The 23421-nt window shown below is 41.4% G+C and overlaps 1 protein-coding gene across 2 annotated transcripts in view; it reads right to left on the bottom strand.

Annotated features, from left to right (window-relative positions):
* Positions 1–9494, bottom strand: part of Pikfyve (phosphoinositide kinase, FYVE-type zinc finger containing) — an 86431-nt gene extending 76937 nt beyond the window's left edge. For both annotated transcript variants that reach the window (XM_051190371.1, XM_051190372.1), the window contains exons 1-3: positions 9327–9494; positions 5461–5641; positions 2981–3130 (exon numbers count right to left, since the gene is read on the bottom strand). In XM_051190371.1, coding sequence (XP_051046328.1) covers positions 2981–3130; positions 5461–5632 — 322 coding nt within the window. In that variant the 5' untranslated portion in view covers positions 5633–5641; positions 9327–9494. The remainder of the gene's footprint in view (positions 1–2980; positions 3131–5460; positions 5642–9326) is intronic.
* Between the last annotated feature and the right edge of the window lie 13927 nt (positions 9495–23421).

The following is a 23421-nucleotide window of genomic DNA, read 5'->3' as shown; positions in this document are numbered from 1 at the left end:
TAATCCTAGAGAGTTGATTTAACTTGGTCTAAAAGTCAACTAAGTAAGCAATAGGATCAAACTGTTCTGTTCTGTAGCACAGCATCAGAAAGAAATTTTACAGACCAGCCCTCCAAAGATCATAGCAGGCTTTACAGGACATCCAAGATGACAAAATAGGACCAATATCCAAGCAGATTAAAACAGCCAAAGCTTCAACTACTCTCCCTGAGCCCACACCTGTCACCTCCTCAACACTTCATTTCCACACTGCACATTAAGTTTGAAATAACATGAAACCAAATCTACAGATAATAAAACAAGCCCAAATTCTAGCTTTGTGGCCAGAATGAGTATGACTACCATAGCTGCCACCTATCCTTATTTTAGAGAAAAATAACAAGTGAAGTTTCTATCTATTCCTGCCTACAACAGCTTCAAATTCTCAAGGGAAAAATAAAGGTGGCTTGACATAAAAAGATAAACCATCCTTGTTATCTTAAACACATTAATCTAACAACCTGGGGAGTCTCCACAATCTACATAATTCTTAGCTCAAGACATACAGATCACATCCACAACTTTATTGTTACAACTGTGATAGTTTAGCATTACTATTATTGGGGATCTAAAAGGTATGTCTACAGGGATGGTAAATTACTATAAAATGGAAAATATCCCTCCCTGAATCTATCTCATTATTTCTACCACATTGGGGGGGGGGCGTACTGCAAAGAATGAGATTTTACTACATAAATAAATCCAAATTAATCAAGAATTTAAGGCAAATAAATCACTAAAATAGCACCTCATCTAAACCTAACTTAATTGCAGTATAGAGATCAGGTATGCTGTTACTAACATGTATTACAACAACTACATTTTCTTAAGTCTCAAACAATAACTAAAAAAAAACTCTCCATGATTGTAAGTTATAAAAGGGGACACAAAGCTGTAAGAATCATAATGGTAATGCTCCCTGCCATAATGGTAGAATAAGTCGTGAAGTCTGTTGCATTTAGCTGCTTGAAGAGAAAAGAATATCAATAGCCTCCACTGGGAAAGAATAAGCAGTGAGATCCTGCTTGACCTCGGTGAAAGAAAAGAGATGCTTGTCCTTAAACACCATCAGCAGCTGCTTCTGCAAAATAGATTCTAGAAAACCAAGTAACTTTCCTAAGATAGGAGAACTATCAAACTGTAGAATTTGACATGTAGTGAGGGAAAAACTTATTTGAGCTTCTGAAGTCCAAAGGCCTCCAAGGTAAAATCCAAGAAGCAAGTGGACAGTAGGAAATATGGGAACCACAGTAAAGGAAGCCATCCAAGCTCTGCCTAGAGACAAGTAGTTCAAATTTATAATTTATCATAACAGCAAAAGCAAATTTTGGTAAGCTACAACTCTACAAGCCCTACAAGACTACAAGGATTCTAGTTCAATTCCTCAATTTATTCAGAGACTGCTCTTCAGCTCTTGTTCCTCCCTCTGCAGCAAAGGATAGCTTGTCATTATATGAAAAACTAAATGCTGAGTTCAACAAGAAGGAAATAAGTGGAAGCTTTCAGACAATGTTTTTGTTGTTGCTGGTGAGGAGTTTTATTGTTGTTGGGTTTTGGGGGGGGTGATTTTGTTTTTTGTTTTGTTTTCTGAGACAGGATCTCTCTGTGTAGTCTTGGCTGTCCTGGAACTCATTCTGTAAACCAGGCTGACCTCAAACTCACAAAGATGCCCCTGCCTCTGCCTCCCAAGTTCAAAAACTAAAGGTGTGCACCACCACCCAGCCAGACCATGTTTTAATTCAGCACAGAATCTGATCAGAAGAGTGTCCTCAAATTTAGCCCAGTGTTGCCATGGGTAAGGTTTTGTTGCTGTAGCTTGTTTTCGCTTCTTCCCCTAAGATAGGGTCTTACTATAGAGCCTACACTGGTCTAAAAATCAGCTAATATTTCCTGGCTGACTTTGAACTTGCAATCCTTCTGCCTCATCCTCCTAAGCCATGGGTCAGGTTTAAGAAGATTTAAATAAGGCTAAGGTTAAACTTAGGTGATTTGGAATGAGAAGAAAATCCTCTGACCCCATCACCCAACTCTTCCTTTCAAAAGGATATAAGCTGGGCAAAGTGGCTGCCATGGAAAACCCGTGGGCATGACACAGCCAGCTCTGTTCTAGCCCTTCTTCAGCAAAAGCTCCTCTTCTACTTCTGTTTCCCCCACCTTCAGTCTCAACAAGCAATAAAAACCACCATTGCACAACTAGGGTTCACTCAAGCATCTCATGGAAGTCTGTGGCCAGACAGGACAGACATGGGGTTTGGGGACACTTGATTCCCAATACTACAATCTCTCCTCTCTACGGAATCACTGCCACTGCCCTTCTTATATCACCTTGAGTTAAGCAAACCGCTTCACTGGGCTTAACAATCTAACAAATAAAACATAAGCCACCTCTAGATCCTCAACCAAGACACAGATTCCCAGCCCACACCCATCAGAAGCATGAAAATGAATGAGGTGACTACATGGTGGAACAAGGTGAAAAACGAGCAGGCAGGAGGAGCAGTGTATCCAGCCACACTGAGTGTGCACCCCCACAAAGACAGGCAAAGAGCAATCGGCAGCCCACCAATGAATGGAGTCTGACAGTGTTCTGCAGCCAGCCACATGCACATGACATTTCATTAGCATCCCAAGAATAGGTGCATGATCCATCTGCAAAATTGGAACTAACCTGTGCCCTCCTGGGGATGTGGCAAAGTGTTCTCTGCTGAAACCCAAGCAAGCAATTAATCAAAATTCATTCAAGACATCAGTGCTTGCATAATCAAAGTTTATTTAATGACATGATGAAGAATGTTTCAGGTACTGAAAAATGCCTTTATAACCTAAGTAAGTTTTACTTACTCTAAAGAGTACTTGACTCTTCCAAGTATCAAGAAAATTGTCAGTATCTAACCTAGAAACTGAAAATTCACACACAAAGCGGATAAGGCAGGTGCTTTACCTAACACTGAGGAACGCCGTTGGAGCTCCTCATTAAGCTGCTTTTTGTAAGGAACGGGCGACCTCACAGACGGTGTCCTAGAAGGGATCTGAGTGCTGGACCAACTTGCACCTGGAGCCTGCTGCTCTCCTTGGCCCCCTTCTCCTCTCTCTGTAACAAAGGAAACTTGGTATTACTTGAAAAGCTAAGGCTCGGAGTTCAACAGGGAGGTGACAGATAAAATACTTCAGCCAGTATGTTCATGTATTATATTCATAACTAAGTGCATACTGCTCTTGGAAAGGACCCTTGGTTCAGTTCCCAACTCCCCTGACAGGCAGGTTATAGCCACCTGTAACTACAGCCTTCTCACCTCCTCAGGCACTCACATGTGTACACAACACACAAGTATACACATAAAAATAAAATGTTTTTAACTTTTAAATATTATAAAGAAAGGATTAGAAACGAGAATGAAATTACATTTCAATAAGTATACCTTTTGTATACATAAACTATAGGCACTGCTTTTCATTTGATACTTTGTGAACATACTAAAGAAAATAACACAAACCTCATACAAAACCTTTGCCTTTTTGATCAGTCTATGGGTGAGTATAAACTGCATAGTAGGTGTTTATTAAACCTTCCTAAATAAATAAGGATTATTTATTCTCTTATGATAAGTAAATGTAAAACGTTATCTTGGATGAAATCCATTATGTAAAATCTAAAGAAATCTAAATACGTACGGTAGCTAACAAAATATATTAACAATGGTTCATTAATTATAACAAGTTACACGCTAATATTGGGTAGCAATACTAGAAGAAAAAGTATGGAGCATATAGGAACATAACTCTCTTCTCAATTTTTCTATAAATCTAAACCTATTCTTAAAAAGTAAAGCTTATTTTTTCAAATAAAACATTACTATCTTTAAAAATGTGCTAAGAGAAATGTGCTAACACCACTCTGAACAAAACTGTTAAAATTTATACTGAACACTAGGTGTGGTGGCACATACCTTTACTCCCAGTACCCCAGAGGTAAAGGCAGGCAGATGGGTAAAGACAGCCTGGTCTACGGACCCTATCTCAAAAAAAAAAGAAAGAAAGAAAGAAAGAAAGAAAGGAAGGAAGAAAGAAAGGAGAGAAAAAAGAAAAGAAAAATTCTACTGAGTGAAACTATTAAACTCCATCAAATTCTTTAAAATGGGGATTACCTTTGAACACAGTGGTCCTCAACTTTCACAATGCTAAGACCTTCATGTTGTGGTGATCCCCAACCATAAAATTATTTTATTGCTACTTCATAACTAATTTTGCTAATGTCATGAATCATAATGTAAATATCTGATATGCAAACCTAAAAAGGGGTCACAACCCACAGGTTGAGAACTGCTCTTCTAACACATTTCAAACAATAAAGACAAATAAATGAGGTATGGTAACTCATGACTATAATCCTAGCTCTCAGGAGACTAATATAGGAAAATGGCTTCATGACCAAGGCTAGCTTGGACTACATAGTGAGTTTTAGGGCTAGCATGAAAACTGGATCCTTATCTTTAAAAAAAAAAAAAAGCAAATTAAGGGCAAGATGTGGTGTTGGGGACCATCACCAGCCTCTGAGATAGAAAATCACTGCCTCTTAAGAAGTAAGCAGAATGTTCAGCAGAGCATTCCTAGATACAGGCTTGTGGTTTTACAACCAGTTAAAGAATAGCTCTGGATATTCCTCCTGCTACAGTTTTATAGCCAGTTAAAGATTAGTTCAGGACATTCCTTCTACTGACCCTTTCATCCTGCCCACTTGCAAACCCCCGCTCACATCCTGCCCATGGTTCTACATAAGCCAACCCTGAGAAAATAAAATTTGTTGCTGTCATCTTTTTTTGTATCCCTTGTTCTTCGACTCCCCTAGGTGTTTTCATCTTGACTGCCCTGTGGGTCGGGGCAATGTGGTTTTTTGGGGGGTTTTTTGTTTGTTTGTTTTTTATTCTTCCTACTTAAAAACAAATAATATACTATTCAAGAACTCATTTTTAAACCATTTGTCAGAAGTCAAAGGTTTAAACTATTTGTTCATTTGATATCATTTACAACTTAATCCAATTAGTGTTAAATCAACAGGCATGCTAACAGCATCTAATTTTTTAAATGATAAACCATGCATTGCTCTACTTAACTTTATTGCTTTAAAATCTTTTTGTTATTAATACCTCCCACAAAATAAATTCTGTAAACATATTAAGTTGAATCACATGAGTAGAAAAAAAGGTGGAAAACCTGCTTTCTCTTTAAAAAGGACCTCCTTAACCACTTTAAACTCAACTCACACACATAATTAACCAGACTGTAATGAAATACTACCTTTCCCTTCTAAAGACTAAGTGACCTGTGATTAAAGCTGTCACCTTGTTAATACTTCACTTCCTTGAAACAACCCTGAATGCAGAGTCAAAACGGCATTTTCTGATTTTTAGAAATAAATATTACCTTTGTTAAAACGAAAAAGATTTACAAAAGAACTATATGCTGACTTGAAGGGGGGCTCATCCTGGTCGGGAGTCAAAGGTTTAAAGTGGGTGAGATGAGAAGGACTCGTGGGAGAGCGAGGTAAATCATTAGCAGGGTCCAATGTCGGGGAACTCTTATCATCTGTGGCCATTTCATGAGTCTAGAAAGAAAGAGAAAAAAAAAAAAAAAAATGAAAGAGATTCCTTAGAAGGCATCCAAAGAACAAGCAAGCATCCACACAACCCAACTGTGAGAGAATTCATATAAATAAACACCAAAGAATAAGGAAATCTATTTTTATATACCCAAATTCAGGCTTTTAAACACTGCAGCCGAGATGAAAAAAGCCTCAACACTTAAAACTATAGCTACATAGCCAAGCTAATTTTTTTGTTTGTTTGGTTTGTTTTGTTTGTTTTTCGAGACAGGGTTTCTCTGTGGCTTTGGAAGCTGTCCTGGAACTAGCTCTTGTAGACCAGGCTGGCCTCAAACTCACAGAGATCTGCCTGCCTCTGCCTCCCGAGTGCTGGAATCGAAGGTATGTGCCAGCCTGTCAAGCTAATTTTAAATATTATCATTCTAATTATTTTTACAAGTAAACTTAATTAAAAATTTGCAGGTAAGGCCTAAATGTGAGCAGACAAAAAAATTTTCCCAATATGTATATCATACATGTATGTATAAGGGTTTTTTTTGGGGGGGGAACGACAATACTTCATAGCCTTTTAAAGTTACAGGGGAAACTGCTTTATATGGCATAAAATAATGAGCCTTATTTTACTAATGTATCTACAAAAAAAAAAAAAAATCAGGGTGATGGCTCAGTGGTTAAGAAAAGAAAATCAGTTACCTTTTAAGACCTGTCTATGCAATCTGAGCAATTAGCTTTTGGCAGAGCCTGTAACAATTATTCAAACCAACAAACTACTGGGATTTCTACAACCCACCCCTCCTTAAGCCTAAACTCATCAGATATTAAGGTAATAACCTTCTTAAAGGTAATTTTGCCTCTAAATAACCAAAAAATGTAATTTGGTCAAAGCAATAAGTCTAATCACCAAATAAACAATAAAGAAAGGTACTGAGGCTCTCCCTTTAGACTGATAATTTAAACAGAAGCATCCTCTGGTGTGTTAGTCATAATGATGCTGCAGTTTGTAATCTACACTGTACAAAGATGGACATTACACACTTCCAAAAAGATTTTCTCCTTCAAAATCACATCTATCTGTTCATTTTATTTTCTCAATACTCCTGGAAGTCATACAAGTAAGCCTTATTCCTATGTCTAAGAGCTGTGGCAACCGAGGTACACTGAACCTAAAACAATTTCCCTTAGGTTGAACACAGAAAGTTATAATAGACTTGTGACTATATTCCTAGTCTTGCCACAAAATTCTCAACAGTCTGTACTGATCAAAATTATTTTTTGTAGCTCTTCAAGACTTCCAATTCTAGCTGTGTTCCTTTAATGCTCAAGATTTTCCCAGATTAGTAATGTCACTGAATAGCAAATTAAAGCAGAAGTGAAACCACTGGCTTAGGTGGGATTTTGGCAACAAGTGCTTATTAGAAGGGATGCCCCAGGGAGAAGAAAGTAGAGAAAGGCAATAGTGTAGGGTAAAAGAGGAAAGATGGGGAATGAGGACCTCTAGTATCATGTTACACTGGGAAGATGATACAAAGTACTGTCTTAGTTAGGGTTACTATTGCTATGATGAAAACATGACCAAAGTAACTTGGGGGGAGAAAAAGGTTCCATGTCACTGTTCATTATCAAAGGTGGTCTGGATAAAAACTCCACCAGGAGAGGAACCTGGATAAAAACTCCATGCAGAGGCCATGGGGGAGAACTGTTTACTTGTGTGCTCACCACAGCTTGCTCAGGCTGCTTTCCAATAGAACTCAGGAACACCACCAGCCCAAGGATGGCCACCAGCCCAGGGATAGCAACACCCACAATGGGGTGGGCCCTTCAGCAATCACTCACAATGCTACAGGCTTGCCTAAGGCCCATCTTAGGGAGGCATTTTCTCAAATGAGGCTCCCTCCTCTCTGAAGACTCTAGCTTGTGTCAAGTTGACATCAAACCATGATAATTGATGCTTCCAGCATAAAGGGTTAAAATGGTGACTGATCAAGGTTTTGTTCTGTTTTGTCTTAAAGACCACCAGAGAGAACAATGTGATAGCATTAAAACCCTCAAGTTTATAAACACAACCTATTCCAATTCCAGAAAGGTACCAACTAAAGCAGTGTACAATCTGCCTAAAGAGTCTTAAAATTACTTGTAAAGATTGTCTATGGCCAGAACTTTCATTAAGTGGAAATATGAAGGTAAAAATTAGTATGAAAGCACAGAGCAAGCGCTGCCTCTAAAACATAGATAATATCACATGGAATTAATCTCAATAATTACATGCCACCAGCATCCAAAAAGAAATTACAACTCTGATTTTAAGCAGCATAACTATTTATGCTGTAAAGCATGGCTTTCTGCATACATAATTAGAAATATTAACCTACTTATCCAACAACTTCTGCTGTGTCACCAACTGTCTTTTTTTTTTTTTTATTCCAAGGAGAGCATATTATATGCAGACTTGCTACATAGTATCTTGGTTATGCAAACCAGAAAACGAATCCACTATTAAAGTGTCTTATATGAAAACTTTAGGTGAAAATCCAAGTGTCAGACTAGTCGTTTTCTGAGGTCACTTTTTTCTATTTTTTTTTTTTTCCTTAAGTATAATTCTCAAACATTATCTATTAAGGCAGGACAGCTGTCAAGTAATGTTCACTTCCATTACGAAAGAAGATTGTTGTGCATTTCTGACCCATATACAACAGAAAAAAAACTAAAGGAAAACCACTGTGCGATCCCTGTAACTTCTCCAGAAAAAAAGGAGAAAAAGCAATTCAGGAAAGTAGCCTTGCTTCTCAAAAAAAAAAAAAAGCCTGACCTTTGTCACAAGCCTGAACCTAAGAGGGAAGGAAAAAAAACAAAAACAAAAACAAAAACAAAAAAAACTAAGAATACTTCCCTCTCTCCCTCCCTTTCTTCCTGGGGAGGGGAGTGAGAGTTAAAGTGGGAGTATTGGAGAAGTGGAAAAGATTCAAATATATGGGAAACAGGACGGAGTGATTTGCTAGGCGTTCTGTCAATATAGTACCAGCAACAAGATGCACCGAATGAATCAACCGTTCTCATTTAACACGTAACACACAAGATACACAGCAATAACCTGCTTTGTACAGAATGTCTTGAGAACCTAACTAGTACATAAGACCCCAAATTCCAAATGCATCCATCAAATTTCATTTTCATCCTTTCCTGGGAAAGGGAGATCGACTGTTGAGAAATCAAGTCTCTTCCTCAAAAAAAAGAAAAAAAAAAAAAAAAAGGCAAAGTTGAAGTGAAAAAGCCTCAAAAGTCAGAAACGAGCGTTTAAGCTGATGGACACACGCCCAAGTCTGGAATGGTTTCTGTGGGTCAGAACTTTCTTTTCCAGGCTAGCGCTACACCTCTGAGACTGAGTTCACCAGCTCGGAGGAAGAGAAGACGGTCCACCTCGGAAATAAGTTCGAGCATCAGAGAAACGGAGGGGCAAGAGAACTTCCAGTGTGTCAAGGAAGCCTCTGCAGGAGATGGCCCAGCCATCTGCCGCCAGGGCCAGCAGGCATCCAGGAGACAGCCGGTCCCCGTCAGGTCTTCCGCGCTCCCTGGCCGAGCCTCGGCCGTGGAGCCTCGGGCCCTCGCCATCCCTCCCGCCGTGCTCGGCGACCCACGCCGGCCTTCCTCCCACTGCGGGCCCAGGCGGCCCATGCCACCCCGCCCCCCTTACCTTCGCCTCCCGCCCCGGCCTCGCCGGCCTCCCGCCACCCGAGCCTCCGCTTCACCCCGCTCGGCCCAAAGCCGCTGCCAAGAGCAGCGCGGCTTCCTCAAGCGGCGGGCGGTTGCTCCGAGAAGCCAAGGGGTTTACGCGGTAGCTGAGGCTTCTCGCTTCCGCCCACCCCCGAGAGACTCCGCCCTCTCCCTTTCTAGCCAATCCGCAACCGTCGCTGAGGACAGGCTCCGCCCACTCCTCCCCGCCCTCCAGGCCTTCCGATCAGGTGTTCAGGCAGAAGGAATCCAACCCAGAGAGTATCGTCCCAGCGCTCTCCCACCCCCCGAGTTCTTAAGGCTGCCTCAGCTTTCCCGAAGGAAGCGGGGACCACATAGTGCACGTGAGCATCACGCGTGCGTCACAGGGTGGCGCGCTGGACAGCAGACGTCAGCCAGACAGCCGTTACCGTATTGTTCAACACTGTGAGCACTCACAATATGGGGCCTCTCTCCTAGTTCTCTTTGGACCGACATCCACCTGAATGACCCAAAGAGAAGAGATGGATAGCTTTCAGGATACTGTCAGGACTCCGCTAAAAGCAGCTTCGGACAAATTGCGTATACCTTTGTTGGGTAAAGGCGGGTTAATTAAAGACAGCATCCACTCCATGTTTTTTGTTTGTTGTTGTCCTTTTTGAGGATTAGGTAAAAACAGTGCACGGTAAAGCAGTCAGCACAGAGCCTGATCCAAGTCATGTTGACTCTAGTTTTCTTGGATTAGGTTTTGTATTTCAGATAAAGTTATCAAGCCTTGACTTGCTCAGCTTGGTATGAACATGACCCGTTATGTTTGTCCTGCTAAAAGGGTTGTGCAATTAAAAGTAGAAAAAAAGCTAAAACCTGCTCACTGAAAACGTAGGCTGTGCAGGGGAACATTGAAAGGGACCTGAAAGGTGGTGGATTCTGCTGATCCTGTTCCTCAAGAATTTGGGCATATCCCACCCAGCTCTCCCGAGTTGGCTTTTCAACCCTGGAAAGTACCACCTGAAGCTAGCTGCAGCTACTATTGGTCAACATCCTTAACTGGACCCTTGGTTCGTGTCCTCAGCGCCCTCTCGCGGCAGCATTTGGTGTTCATTACCACTGTACCCTTCCACTCCAGAGCTGTCGGGAGAAATTTCATCTATACCGGGGTCTACCATAGGTGCAACCCTTAACCTAATCAACCCCACCACACATCTATCTGCAACAACTGTGGTCAGGCGCCCTCCTTCGTAGATCATGGCTTTCTCAGCTCAATCAGCCCAGCCTTATTTCCCTGGGGGCTTGCAATGTCTCTTCAACCAAATCCTACCCAATAACTTCTTTCTCAAGCTCATAAACATGTTCATGCATCCTCCCTTAAAAAAAAAAAAGTTTATTAAATGAGTCGATCAGATGCTTATATTTCAGATGCGTATAAAATAGATGGAGAACACTGTAGACAATCCAGCCAACAGGATAGCTTAGGGGTGTGTGTGTGTGTGTGTGTGTGTGTGTGTGTGTGTGTGTGTGTGTGTGTGTGTGTGTGTGTGTGATTCCTCTGAAGTTGGAGTTATAGGAAGTAGTGAGCCTCCAAATGTGGGTGCTAGGAATCAACCTTGGGTCCTCTGCAAAAGCTCATAATAATCCAGACATCTCTCCAGCTCCTCAACTAACATTTTCGGAGTCATTAATTGGACCAGCAATTCACATGCTGCTAAGAATAATGCAATAAAGCTGCGACCACAATGCAATCCGTGTTCCCCAGAAGTTTACAATTCTGTATCTACATCAGCATGCACTTCTGTGGAAAATTTGATTTGTCTTTTGGGGGAAAAATAGTTTGGGTTCTTATCTCATACTAAACATCAAAAATTAATTTCAGCTGTATTCCATCTGAAGAGAACTTCCATCTAACAATTTACTCTTGCTGAGCTGTAATATTACTCTAATTTGCTAAATTCATAGCTTTCCTTCTCCATATATCAATTATTAATGTCAACTTTTTGTTTGTTGGTTTGTTTGTTTGTTGTTTTTCAAGACAGGGTTTCTCTGTATTGCTTTGGAGCCTGTCCTGGAACTTGCTCTGTAGACCAGGCTGGCCTCGAACTCCCGAGTGCTGGGATTAAAGTGCATCACCACCCCCCCCAGCTCTTTGTTTTTCTAAAATTAACCTTTTTAAACTCTACACATGAGAGCTTTCAGAATTTTTCTTTCTGGTGTATTGCACTTAATATAGTGTCCTCCAGGTTTGGTATGTCACTGCAAATGACATTTCTTTCTTTTTTTTCAGTTTGTATTTATTTCATATTCAAAATCACGTGGGGTGCACAGTGACAGTACTCATGGAGGCCACAGATCAGTCTCAGATGTCGTTCCTCCGTTGTCTTGTTTTTGAGACGATTCTTATTGGCCTAGAGCTTACCAGGTAGATGATGCTAGCTGGCAAGACAGCCCAGGGACCTGCCTGTCTTCACCTCCCAGCACTAGGCCTATGCACATGCACCACCACATCTGTCTTTTTATGTGTGTCCTGGGGTCAACTCAGGGTCTGAACTATCACTCCAAACCCTTATTATTTTCTTTTTTTTTTTTTTTTTTTTTTTTTTTTTTTTTTTTTTGGATGACTAGTATTATGTTATGCAAATATGCCACATTTTTCTTTGCTCATTCCTCCAGTGATGGGTCCTTGTGTTACTTATGCATCCTGACTGCGATGGGTCATTCTACAATGAAAATAAGGGTGCATGTATCTGCCACTGCAACATACTCCTCTCATTTTTTTAGCATATATACACTAAAGCAGAATCATTGAATCATATGGAATTCCTATTTTTTGAGGAACTTGAATATTGATTTCCATAATAGCCATCCCAGCGTTAATTCCCACCAACAATATGCGTGAATGCCCTTTTATCCATCCCCTTGTCAAAATGTGTTATAATAATAGCCATGCAGATAGCTGTAAGGCTATGATATCTCTGTGTGGTTTTAATTTACCTTTTTCTGATAGCTAATGATAAATTATTTATTTATTTATTTTGTATGTCTTGGGAGTGTTTGCCCTTTCCTACCCTTTTTCCAGTTTATAACTCATTAGTGTTTTTCACTATTGAGTTCTTTGAACACGCTGGATAATGGCACCTTATCAGATGTATGGTGTGTAAATATTCTCTTCCATTCCATAGAGTTCTTCAGTGTCCTTTTTCTAGATGTTCAGAGCATTTTGTTTTTGTATAGTCCTCTGTGTTATGTTTTGCTTTTCTTGCCTAAACTTTTGGGTTATACAAACTAAAAATAATAATCACTACCCAGGCCAATGTCATGAGGCTTTTCACTTGTGTTTTCTTCTACTAATTTTCACTTTTGGTTCTGACATTTAGACATTATCTTAGTTTGGGTTGTTTGTTTTGTTTTGTTTTTATTGCTGTAAGGAGACATGACTATGGCAATTCTTACGAAGAAAACTTTAACTGGGGTGGCTTGATTACAGTTTCATAGGTTCAATCCATCCATCATCCTCCACTGTGACACACTTCCTCCAACAAAGCCACTCCTCCCAATAGTGCCATTCCCTTTGGAAGCCATTTTCTTTCAAACCACCACAGATGTTTAATCCAGTTTGAGTTGATTTTTAATATAGTGTGAGATATAAAATTAATTTCATTCTTGTACAGGTGGGTATTCAGTTTTTCCCATAACATTCACTGGACAGACTAACCTTTTCAAATAATAAATTTATCATAAGTAGGTTCATTTCTGCTCTTTTTATTCTATTTCATGGTTTATATATCTGTTTTTAATGCCGAGACCATGCTGTTTTGCTTACTACAGCTTCGTATTATGCTTTGTAGTCAGTGGTGTGTGATATGTACAGCCTCATTTGGCAATTTGGGGTGTTTGGGGAGTTGGGGTTGTGGATTTGTGTGTGTGTGTGTGTGTGTGTGTGTGTGTGTGTGTGTGTGTGTGTGTAGTTTTGGCTGTCCTGGAACTCACATTGTAGACCAGGCTGGCCTAGAACTCACAGAGATCTGCCTGTCACTGGCTCCAGAGTGCTAAGATTAAAGGAGTGTGGCACCACTACACAGCAAAAAAAAATTTTCAAGAGACTGCATTGAATCTGCTGGTTGTTTTGCATAATGCATATTTACAGATTACTTCTTCCAGTGCACACACACAGAATGCCCTTCTAGATGAAGTCTCTGTTTATTTCCTCAATTTTTTAAATATCTGTTCTATAGTTTTTAGTGTCACCTTTATAAAGTTAAATTTGTTTCCAAACATTTTTTTTTTTTTCCTTTTTTTTACGGAGTTTCTCTGTGTAGTCCTGGCTATCCTGAAACTTGATTTGTAGACCAAACTGGACTTTAACTCATGTAGATAGGTCCTCTTGCCTCTGCCTCCAAGCACTGAACTAAAGGTGTATGCCACTATGCCCAGCTAGCATTTTAATTTTGTAGCTAATACAAGTATTGTAATCCAGGCAAACCTGGCCCTGCCCCTCGGGGGCCTGGCAAAGTGCACCATGTCTGCAGTGCCCTGGCTCTGTATACAGACACAGGTGCTGAGGTCCTTTTAAGAGGTGAACTCTGCCCACTTCCCCCTCCTCTCTTCTGCCATTTCTCTGAGGAGATAGCTGTCTGTCTCTCTGTCTCTCTCTATCACTTTCTCTCTCTTCTCTCTTCCCTTCCCTTACTCCCTTACCTTCCCCCAATAAACTTTCCACAGAAGTTCTGTCTGTAGGTCACTGTGTCCCACCTGCCGTTTGTCCCTCACCTGCAGTGGGACCCACTGAAGGTCCCACCTCACCCCATTACAAGTAACATTGTTTTCTTGATCGCTTTTGAGGAGTTTGTCACTGGTGAATAAAAATACTATTGACTTTTGTGTGTTGGTTGTATGGCATGCAATGCTACTGAATTTCACTGCTTCTAACAGGTTTGGGTCCCATTTTTAAGGTTTTCAATATCTAAGCTAATATCACCTACAGACAGGGCATTTTAACTTCTTCCTCCCTAATCTGGATACCTTTATAGCTGTGTCTTGCCCAACTGCTGTATTGTAGTGTATTGAGAAGTGGCAAGAATGGACATCCTGATTGTACATAAAAAGGCTTTCAATTTCCAAAGTTAACTGTGATGTTAGCAGCTGGCCTGCAGGGTACTGTCCTTCTCGACATAACATGTTGAAGGCACATATTCATTTTCTGGCTCAGCAGACTCATTTCCAACATTACCTGTCCAGTGCCTGTAATCAATTGATTGTCTGTAAAGCTCTGCTTCCCTTTGATAGATAATGCAAAGACTATTTGGGGTTTTTGTTTCTTTGTCTGTTTTTGTTTTTGTTTTATTGTAATACTCACTTCTAGATAGAATATAATGAAATTATCACTGTCATACTGTATGTGGAAATAAAAATGTGTATATGCTTCCAGAAAAATGATTTGATGGATCTAACAAACACCTTTAAAATATTTGTATTCTTGGATCCAATACTTCCAGCATGAGGATCCAATACATCTAGCATGAGGAATTGATACAAGCATTTCTAACAATCAAGATAAAGACGCTTTACATTGTCATTGATACAGTAAGGAAATAAAACAGCAACAACCAACACAAATGACCAAAGTAACAGAATCAGATTCACCCTGCTCAAAACAAATGGTCTGCAAGTATGCCAAATGATGGAAAAGTGTAGAATCATCAAAATTATGTTTTCTAGCCAGGTATCATGCCTGTAACCCCAACACTTGGGTTTTAGAGGCAAGAAGATCAGGAGTTCTAGGCCAGCCTCAGCTACCTAGCAAATTCAGTGCTAGCCTGGACTCCGTGAGACAATCTTTATTAAGAAGTGTTTTCTTCACAGTCATCTTTCTTGTCTCCCTTTCAATATCTCTCACTTATAATTCAGTCTCTTGTGACATGGCTCCTATCATAATCAATTTAGAATCATCCTACTAAAACTGTATCCTATAGTGAGATATTCACTTTGTCCACACCTGTGGCACTGACCACGCCCATTGGGGTGGGGACAGGGGTGGATGTTAACTGGGGGAACTAGGTCTGAGAAGGGCACCCCTCTACTCCCCACCCCCAGCACTCTCTTGCTTGCAGCATGGGGACAGAGGCATCTTTGGGTCCAGGAACCTGCTGGTGTCATCTGTCTATGTTGTTATTTCTCTCTGAATAAACATCTATTCTGCCTATTTGTTTCTCCTGATCCTTATTAAACCACAATAGTATCCATGAGGTCTTCCTACTTGCTAAATTATTTCCAGGCTCTGTCTTTTTTTTTGGGGGGGGGGAGGGAAGGGGTTTCAAGACAGGATTTCTCTGTAGCTTTGGAGCCTGTCTTTGAACTAGCTCTGTAGACCAGGCTGGACTCAAGAACTCACAAAGATCTGCCTGCCTCTGCCTCCTTGGTGCTGGGATTAAAGGTGTGTGCCACCAACACCTGACTCCTGTCTTTTTCTTACCTTTCTTAGTTCTTCTTCCTTTTTGAAAACTTTCTGGTCTATTACCTTCCTTCATATCAGACTCTGAGGTTCTCCTACCATAGTTCCTCATTGTCTTAGAGGTGGGAGGCTCTCATCTTCCACCTGACCCTTAAAGATTTTAATATGCCTCAGGGTCCTTGCTGGTAGGCTTTCCTCCTGACTGCACTTCTCAATGAGCTCAGAGCCTGTCTTCAGTGCTAGCAACAGACACTAAAGAAACCCAGGTTCACACCCCCTGCCCAGCTGTCTATTTTGAGCTCCAGATGCATGTGGCTAGCTGCCTCCTGGACACCCCCATTTTCCTGTCCCACAGACTTTCACACTTAACAATCCCAGAGCTTGACTCATTATCTTGGCCTTCCGATCCTTGCCCCTTGCATGTTGAAGTGTGTTCTCTCACGCAAACCCCAAGTGCTGCTGCCAGCTTTGCTGTTCTCTTGCCCATAACCTTCATGGATAAGTAGTTTGATTGTAACTGGCCCCCATAATCTCTCAGGGAGTGACACTATTAGGAGGAGTGGATTTTGTTGGAGTGGGTATGGCTTTGTTGGAGGAAGTGTGCCACTGGGGGGGGTGGGCTTCAAGATGTCTTCTGCTCAGGATACTGCCCAGTGTGTCAGTTGACTCTCTGTTCCCCACAAGCCAAGGTATAGCCAGCAGGATGTCTGCCTGCACACCGACATGCTCCCTGCTATGATGATAATGGGCTGAACCTCTGAAACTGTAATCAAATCAACCCAGTTAAATGTTTTCCTTATTAGAGTTACTGTGGTCATGGTGATTCTTCACAGCAATAAAAATCCCAAGACAGAAGTGATCAAGTTCTGTTACTTCCCTTTATTTAGTTTATCTGAACTTACTTACTTTGCATATGTATGTATGTGTGTACCCTTTTCCATATACATGCCACAGCACATGTGTGGAGGTCAGAGGACAACGTGTAAGAATCAGTTATCTCCTACCATGTGGGTACTAAGGATTGAACTCAAAATATACATTTTTGGAAAACAATGCCTTTACCTACCGAACCATTTTGTCAGCCCACTACCGCATTTGTTTGGCTGGTTTTAGATCAGCAAAATGAAAATCTAGTAACCCTGGAATCTTATGGGAATCCCATCATCTGGATGAGTGTCTCATAGCCAAACAGAAGCCAAACAGCACTTTCCCACCCAGGTTTCCCATTGATGCTTACAGCAGTGTTTTACACCAGACAATTCAAATATTTAGATTCTTTTATTGAATAAATGAAAACAAATGGCAGCAAGTCATGCCAATGGTAATGCAGTGAGCTATTTGAATGTAAGCAGTGAACTTCTTATCCATATTTTTAGCAACCATGTAAACTCAGCCAAACATCAGCTGTTAAATCTAATTGCTAGTGACATGGTGAGGTCCTGTTTTGTGAGGGTAGAGGGAGGCAATAGGGTCAAAGCACTTGTCCTGGGAGACTTTTTGACCTGTTCTGTCTCCAGAACCTACAACTCCCAAAATATTCTCTCACTTTCACATCCTGTTGTGGCATGGACATTCCACGCTCACATATTACACACAAACAATTATTATTACTATTATTGGTTTTTTGAGACAGGATTTCTCTGTGGTTTTGGAGGCTGTCCTGGAACTAGCTCTTGTAGACCAGGCTGATCTCCAACTCACAAAGATCTACCTGCCTCTGCCTCCCAAGTGCTGGAATCAAAGGTGTGCACCACACGGCCTGGCTCACAAACAATTATTTTTAAAAATGTTTTGTAATTTTCTTCCAGTCATTGTCTACAAGCTTATTATTTTATGGTCCTATAAGAGCTTCAGCAAACACATATGTATGGTTTTACCCATATACTTATTTGTGATTAGTATATTGTTTGTTCTTGATTTTGAAATGGGGTCTGACTGACCTGGACCTCATTAGATAGACAAGGCTAGCCTGGAACTTGTGGCAATCATCCTCCTTCTGCCTGAGTGCAGGGAATGCAAATGCACACTGTTGCACTACTTATTTTGTAGTATTTTAATATAAGTCGATTCTGGGCATCTAACAAATATCCTTTTAATTATATATCAGTTCATGCACTATAGCCCTTGGAAACATGGTTTCAGAGAATGACATGTGCATAAGTGCCATATTTCCTATCTCAGTGTCTTAGAGACAGTGGTTCAGCCCATGCCTAGCAAATATTTACTTGATGAAATATGTTTATGCTTAAATTTACTTTCGTTCTATATGATATCCTGTGCATTCTTTTTACCTTTTCCATCACATATAATCAATACTTCTTATTGTGCTGTATTTCATGTTTCCTGAATTCATTCTAGAATGCTTTCTAGAGCAAGAATGGATATGAATACCTACTTCTATTAATAAACAATATGAGCCTGATGCGGTAGGAAGTAACATTTACAATATCATGTGATTTATGGGATGGTGAGGTTAGAGGTGAAAATATAAACTCACACACCTCTCTAATAATTTCATAAGAATAAATGGAAGTCGGGCGGCGGTGGTGCACGCCTTTAATCCCAGCACTCAGGAGACAGAGTAGGTGGATCTCTGTGAGTTCGAGACCAGCTTGGTCTGCAAGAGCTAGTTCCAGGATAGGCTCTAAAGCCAAAGCCACAGAGAAACTCTGTCTCGAAAAATCAAAAAAAAAAAAAAAATCAAAAAAAAAAAAAAAAAAAAAAAAGGTAGTATCCGGTTAATCTACTTAATCTACTTGACAGCTAACATCACCTACATTTCCTTTTCCATCTAGGGAAATACTAGCTCCCTCTAGCGTCCAAAATTGTATTTTGCTAACTGTCCTATATTCATATCTTTACAGTACAATGCTGGATGTTTTAAAAATTAATTTTGCTATGTTGAACTTTGATTAAGGAACAAAGACAGAAAACAAATCTCCGGAGAGAGGAATATTATTAACCCAGTCTTAGAATTCTAAGATCCTGGATCTGTAGTGCAGCTTCATCGGAACCTAGAAAATAAACTTCATTGTCTTCCATGGCAAATGGTGAGTGGGGCTTTTTTAATAAATGGTAACAGTTGGGAATACAGATCATTGGTAGTGGAGGGAATTACTGAGGTGATATGGCAGCTGGTTCAGCCTTTGCATTCTAGCGGCGTCTATAGTCGCCCCCACGTTTGAGATCCCCAAACGCTTATTCTTCAAAAGGCACATTCCAGTTTAAGAGGCATCCTAAAACGCCAGGAAGGGAACTTGCCAAAATCCAGTCTAAGGAGCTCTCTCCCTGGGTGAGAACCAAGACACTGAGCGTTCTGGAGCCCGTCAGTAGGTGGCATTCTCGCTCCTCAGCGGCAGGGTGTCCCCGAGGAATCCCGGCGGCGTGGCAGCCCCCATCCCCCACCTGGATCACCGGGGCGGCTACTACATCCTTGCTCTCACTCTACGGCCCCGCCCATCCCAGAAAGTCCGCGCTCGACGAATGGCGTCGCGGAGGAGGCGGGGCTACGGGAGGTGGGCTGAGGGGGTGGGGCCTGGGAGGAGACAAAGCCGGGAAGAGTTAAAAAGCCTTGACCCTGCCCCTGGCCGTCGGTGAGTAGGTTGTCTCGGATGCTGAGCCAGCAGCGGCTGAGTTGGGACAGTCTGTGTGTGCACGGGCGAGAGCTGGTGAGTAGCTGAGGCACCCGGGCTGCAAGCGGGTACTCCTTTGCTTCTCTCCTGGTGCCCCCAGGCTAGGCTCGGCAGGCGCCGCCCCTCACTGTTAGGCTATTCCCTAGAAGGCTGGAGTGAGGGAAAAAGAAGAAAAGTCAGCTCTTGTCTGTGCAGAGATGAACTCAGTGGAAAGGCCCTGGTGCATCAAGGGACACTTCCCAGGGTTTAGGCTTAGGGAAGGGAAGTGGGGGTAGCGGTGTGCTGCTTGCCTTTCTCTAAAGAAGGGCACTCCCGAGGGTGGGACCGTGAGGTCCGGGCGGCAGGGACGTTCCATGCCGTGTCAAGTGCCAAAGCAGATCTGCACCCTCGGAGGAGAATCTAGCTGTGGGGAGAGCGCACAGAACTCTGAGTCTTGGGTGTTAGAGAAAGAAACTATGCGACCGCAGGGAATGGTTTGCAGAAAGGGTGTGAGCCGGGAACTATAGGCGTGTACTGAGTACTCCTTCATGTTCGGGGTGGGACCTGCCTTGAGACTGGAGAAGTGCTAGTGAAAGTACGTGAGGGTGCGGATGAGGATGGGCGGGACTCCAGCTGCAATCTGGAGTGTTTGCTTAGCCACTTGGGGGCGCCCTGAGGATTGGGAGAGGGACCCTTCCTCCTGGATTTGAGTTCTGGAGTTCTGCAGCCAACCGGGTGGACCTGTTATTAAAGGTCCTGGCACCGCTGAGAGATGGGACAGGCGTGAGGATCTGGAAGGAGGAACAGAGTCAACTTCAATTTTAGACCTCTTGCATAACTGGTGGCTCACAGTGTCACTAGAGGTCGAGCAAACCAGAGACTCACAAAAGGCCTGGAGCTTGCTCTGGGACTCGCCCTCTGTGTGCATTCATGGACATTTGTAGTCTTTTGAGCTTTATTTGGAAGGCTCCTGTGCAAAGAAACCGTACTTTGCCTCTTCAGACACACTCAGCACTGTATTTTAAACCAGATAAACTGGGCTGTCAGGCTAGTATTAAAACCAGCTAAATCCTCCTGGCAGGGGTGTTTGTATGTTAAGACTTTCTATTCCCAATTTTGCTTTGTTTTTGGAAGATAAATCGAAACTAGTTGTTTGAGTCAAATTGAGAGAACTTGTTATAACTGGAAGTCCATTCACCATCAAGGCGAGGATTAGCAATTTAGCCCTTCAACCTGCTTTCTTTAATGTGGCCACACTGTACAGTTAATTGGGCGTGGGTACAAGTGGAAGTACTGCAAAAGAGGGAAGCAGGAATTTTCCTGCACTATACTGCAACTCATATGTTTTGCAACTTGAACTTAGCTGGACAAAAAAATTGGCTCAAAGTAGAAGCTTGAGATTTATGGAAATCAAGTATGAAAAAGGGCTCCTGTTGCTTCAGTTAGTTTGTTATTATTAAGTCTATTTTTTTTTTTCTGGAATTGCACAAGCATGTCAAGAGATTGGAATTCAGCTGCCTTCAGACTACATGAATGAGCTGGTGGCCGATGGGCTTGGATCACACTTTCCTTCAAAGGTTGGGATTGGGTAGGTTCAGAAAATTAAGACCCAGGGATACATGGAATCCAGGGATACAGAAAGCCCATGTCCCATGGAAAGAAAAGTCATACTTGCAATAACAGTCACAGTACAGCTTCACTTTTTTAGTTAACAGGTGCTAAAAAAAAAAGGAAGAAGAAAGAGAGGGAAATCTTACATATATCATTATTGTATTCTGAGATATAGGAAGATATGGCAGAGTACATATTCACCAAGGAGGAAATAACACACCAAAACAAAAATGGCAGACATTCCAGGCATTGTGATCTTTTATTAGCTGTATTTGCCATCACAGGAAAATAGCCTAGTCATAACTGTTTCGTAATGCTGTGTAGGAACATGGCCATGAAAAATGTAGTATCAAAACCAAGATAAGTTTGCTGTCTCCTAGACTTTGTTTAGCCTTAAAGCAGGTCATGGTGAAAATTGGGATTAATTATGGACTTTATGCTCTACTGTACGTTAATCTTTAAGTTGTATCTGATAGGTTTTATTGGTTCTCCCACACCAGTTTGTTGATTTCTTCTAATTGCCTTCCAGAAACTTCTCTGATTGTGGACTAAGGGTACCCCAATAGTAGAAATCTAGAATTGCAGGTCTAAGAAGTAAAAATGGGACTTGAGAATTAAGAAAACATTCCTGGCTTCTTGCAAGGAGTTGAGACCTACTGTCTAATAATAACTACTTTTTTTTTTTAACTTTAGCTTAAGGGTCCAATTAGTTAGTTTAGCTATACTTTTCTTTTTCTTTCTTTCTTTCTTTTTTCTTTTTTTTTTTTTTTTTTTTTTTTTTTTCTTTTTTTTTTTTTTTTGGTTTTTTTGTTTGTTTTGTTTTGTTTTTTTGAGACAGGATTTCTCTGTATTGTTTTTGAGCCTGTCCTGGCACTCACTCTGTAGACCAGGCTGGCCTTGAACTCACAGAGATCTGCCTGCCTCTGCCTCACCAGTGCTGGGATTAAAGGTGTGTGCACCACCAATGCCAAACTCTAGCTATATACTTTTCAAGATGACTTCAGGTTGTTATCTAATAATTGCTTTAAAGTCACCTGTCTTTCCTGGTTCTTAGCTATAACTGAGAGAAATCTGCAGGGGTATTTCTGGAAAGCAAGACCCCATTATAATGTCTGTTGTGTGGGAGATGCAACCCAGATAGAGCTTCCACAACAGACCAAATAAGGATGTCACCAAAGCCCAACTTGGTGAAACAATGAGTATTATAATCTCAAGAGTCTTCCTCAAAGCTTGCCTTCCCTGGTCTGAAAGAGTCTCAGCTTTTACTGTTTACTCTGGTAGGAAGGGACATAGTCTGGTCAGTTTCAGGGATATCCTGAGCTGTTTGAGTTGTTTACCTGCCTATTTAAAGAGCTTTTAAGGAGGGAATGTTTCCTTGTCAGAAGAAACTGTTACACAACAGTGTCATCAAAAGGAACAGATACTTTCAGAGGGCTCAGGGACCCCTTTGCCTCCAGAGCAAAGCACAGTGTTCTCCACAGCCTCAAAGTTTCTCTTTCCAAACAGTCCACCTTTAGGCTTTATTGGAATCAGGTAAATTAATACTTTTTGAAGTGTATGTCATCTTAGAACAGTAGGTGTCCCAGCCTACAGCTGCTCTTGTCCCTGAAAAACCAGAGGAGCAGTGCAGGTTTTGAGATAACAAGAAACATGACTCAGACAAGTGTGGGTACTACTAGGCAGGGGCCTTTTTTTATATCCTGATGTCTCTATGTGAGAAATCACTTTTGTAATATAGCCCCACATTGCCAATATCTACAGAATCTATAGGAAAGCCTAATTCTACAAAGAATTCTTTATTGTTCACTATTGTTGTCCCTCTTAATATGGCTCATAAGAACCAGTGGAAGATCTCTACAAATAATAGATCTGCTCTTAGACAACCAATGGTTGAGAGTAATGATTACAGTTTTGGTTTTTTCGAGACAGGGTTTCTCTGTAGCTTTTGGAGCCTGTCCTGTAACTAGCTCTTGTAGATCAGGCTGGTCTCAAACTCACAGAGATCTGCCTGCCTCTGCCTCCAGAGTGCTGGGGTTAAAGGTGTGTGCCACCAATGCCCAGCTGAGAGTACTAATTACATTATTAAGAGCATTTTTCATGGTCAGGTTCCCCCACTGATGGCCAAGATGGCCTTGGCAAAGCTATTTTTCTCTCAAGTTGGAAAATAATTCCATACGGGGTTGTTTTACAGTGCTGACTCAGAAGCCACATGTAAGCATTGTAGCATGGTGTCTCACACACAGAAATTCTGTTGTTGTTATCATATGTATAACTGTGCCATTATAAATTATCATTTTTTTTTGTTTGTTTTTGTGGTTTTTTGAGACAGGGTTTCTCTGTATTGCTTTGGAACCTGTCCTGGAACTTGCTCTGTAGACCAGGCTGGCCTCAAACTCACAGAGATCAGCCTACCT

The sequence above is a fragment of the Phodopus roborovskii genome, unplaced genomic scaffold (genome assembly GCF_943737965.1).
Source record: "Phodopus roborovskii unplaced genomic scaffold, PHOROB, whole genome shotgun sequence".
NCBI classification, from domain to species: Eukaryota; Metazoa; Chordata; class Mammalia; order Rodentia; family Cricetidae; genus Phodopus; species Phodopus roborovskii.
This window is presented reverse-complemented; position numbering and strand designations above follow the sequence as displayed.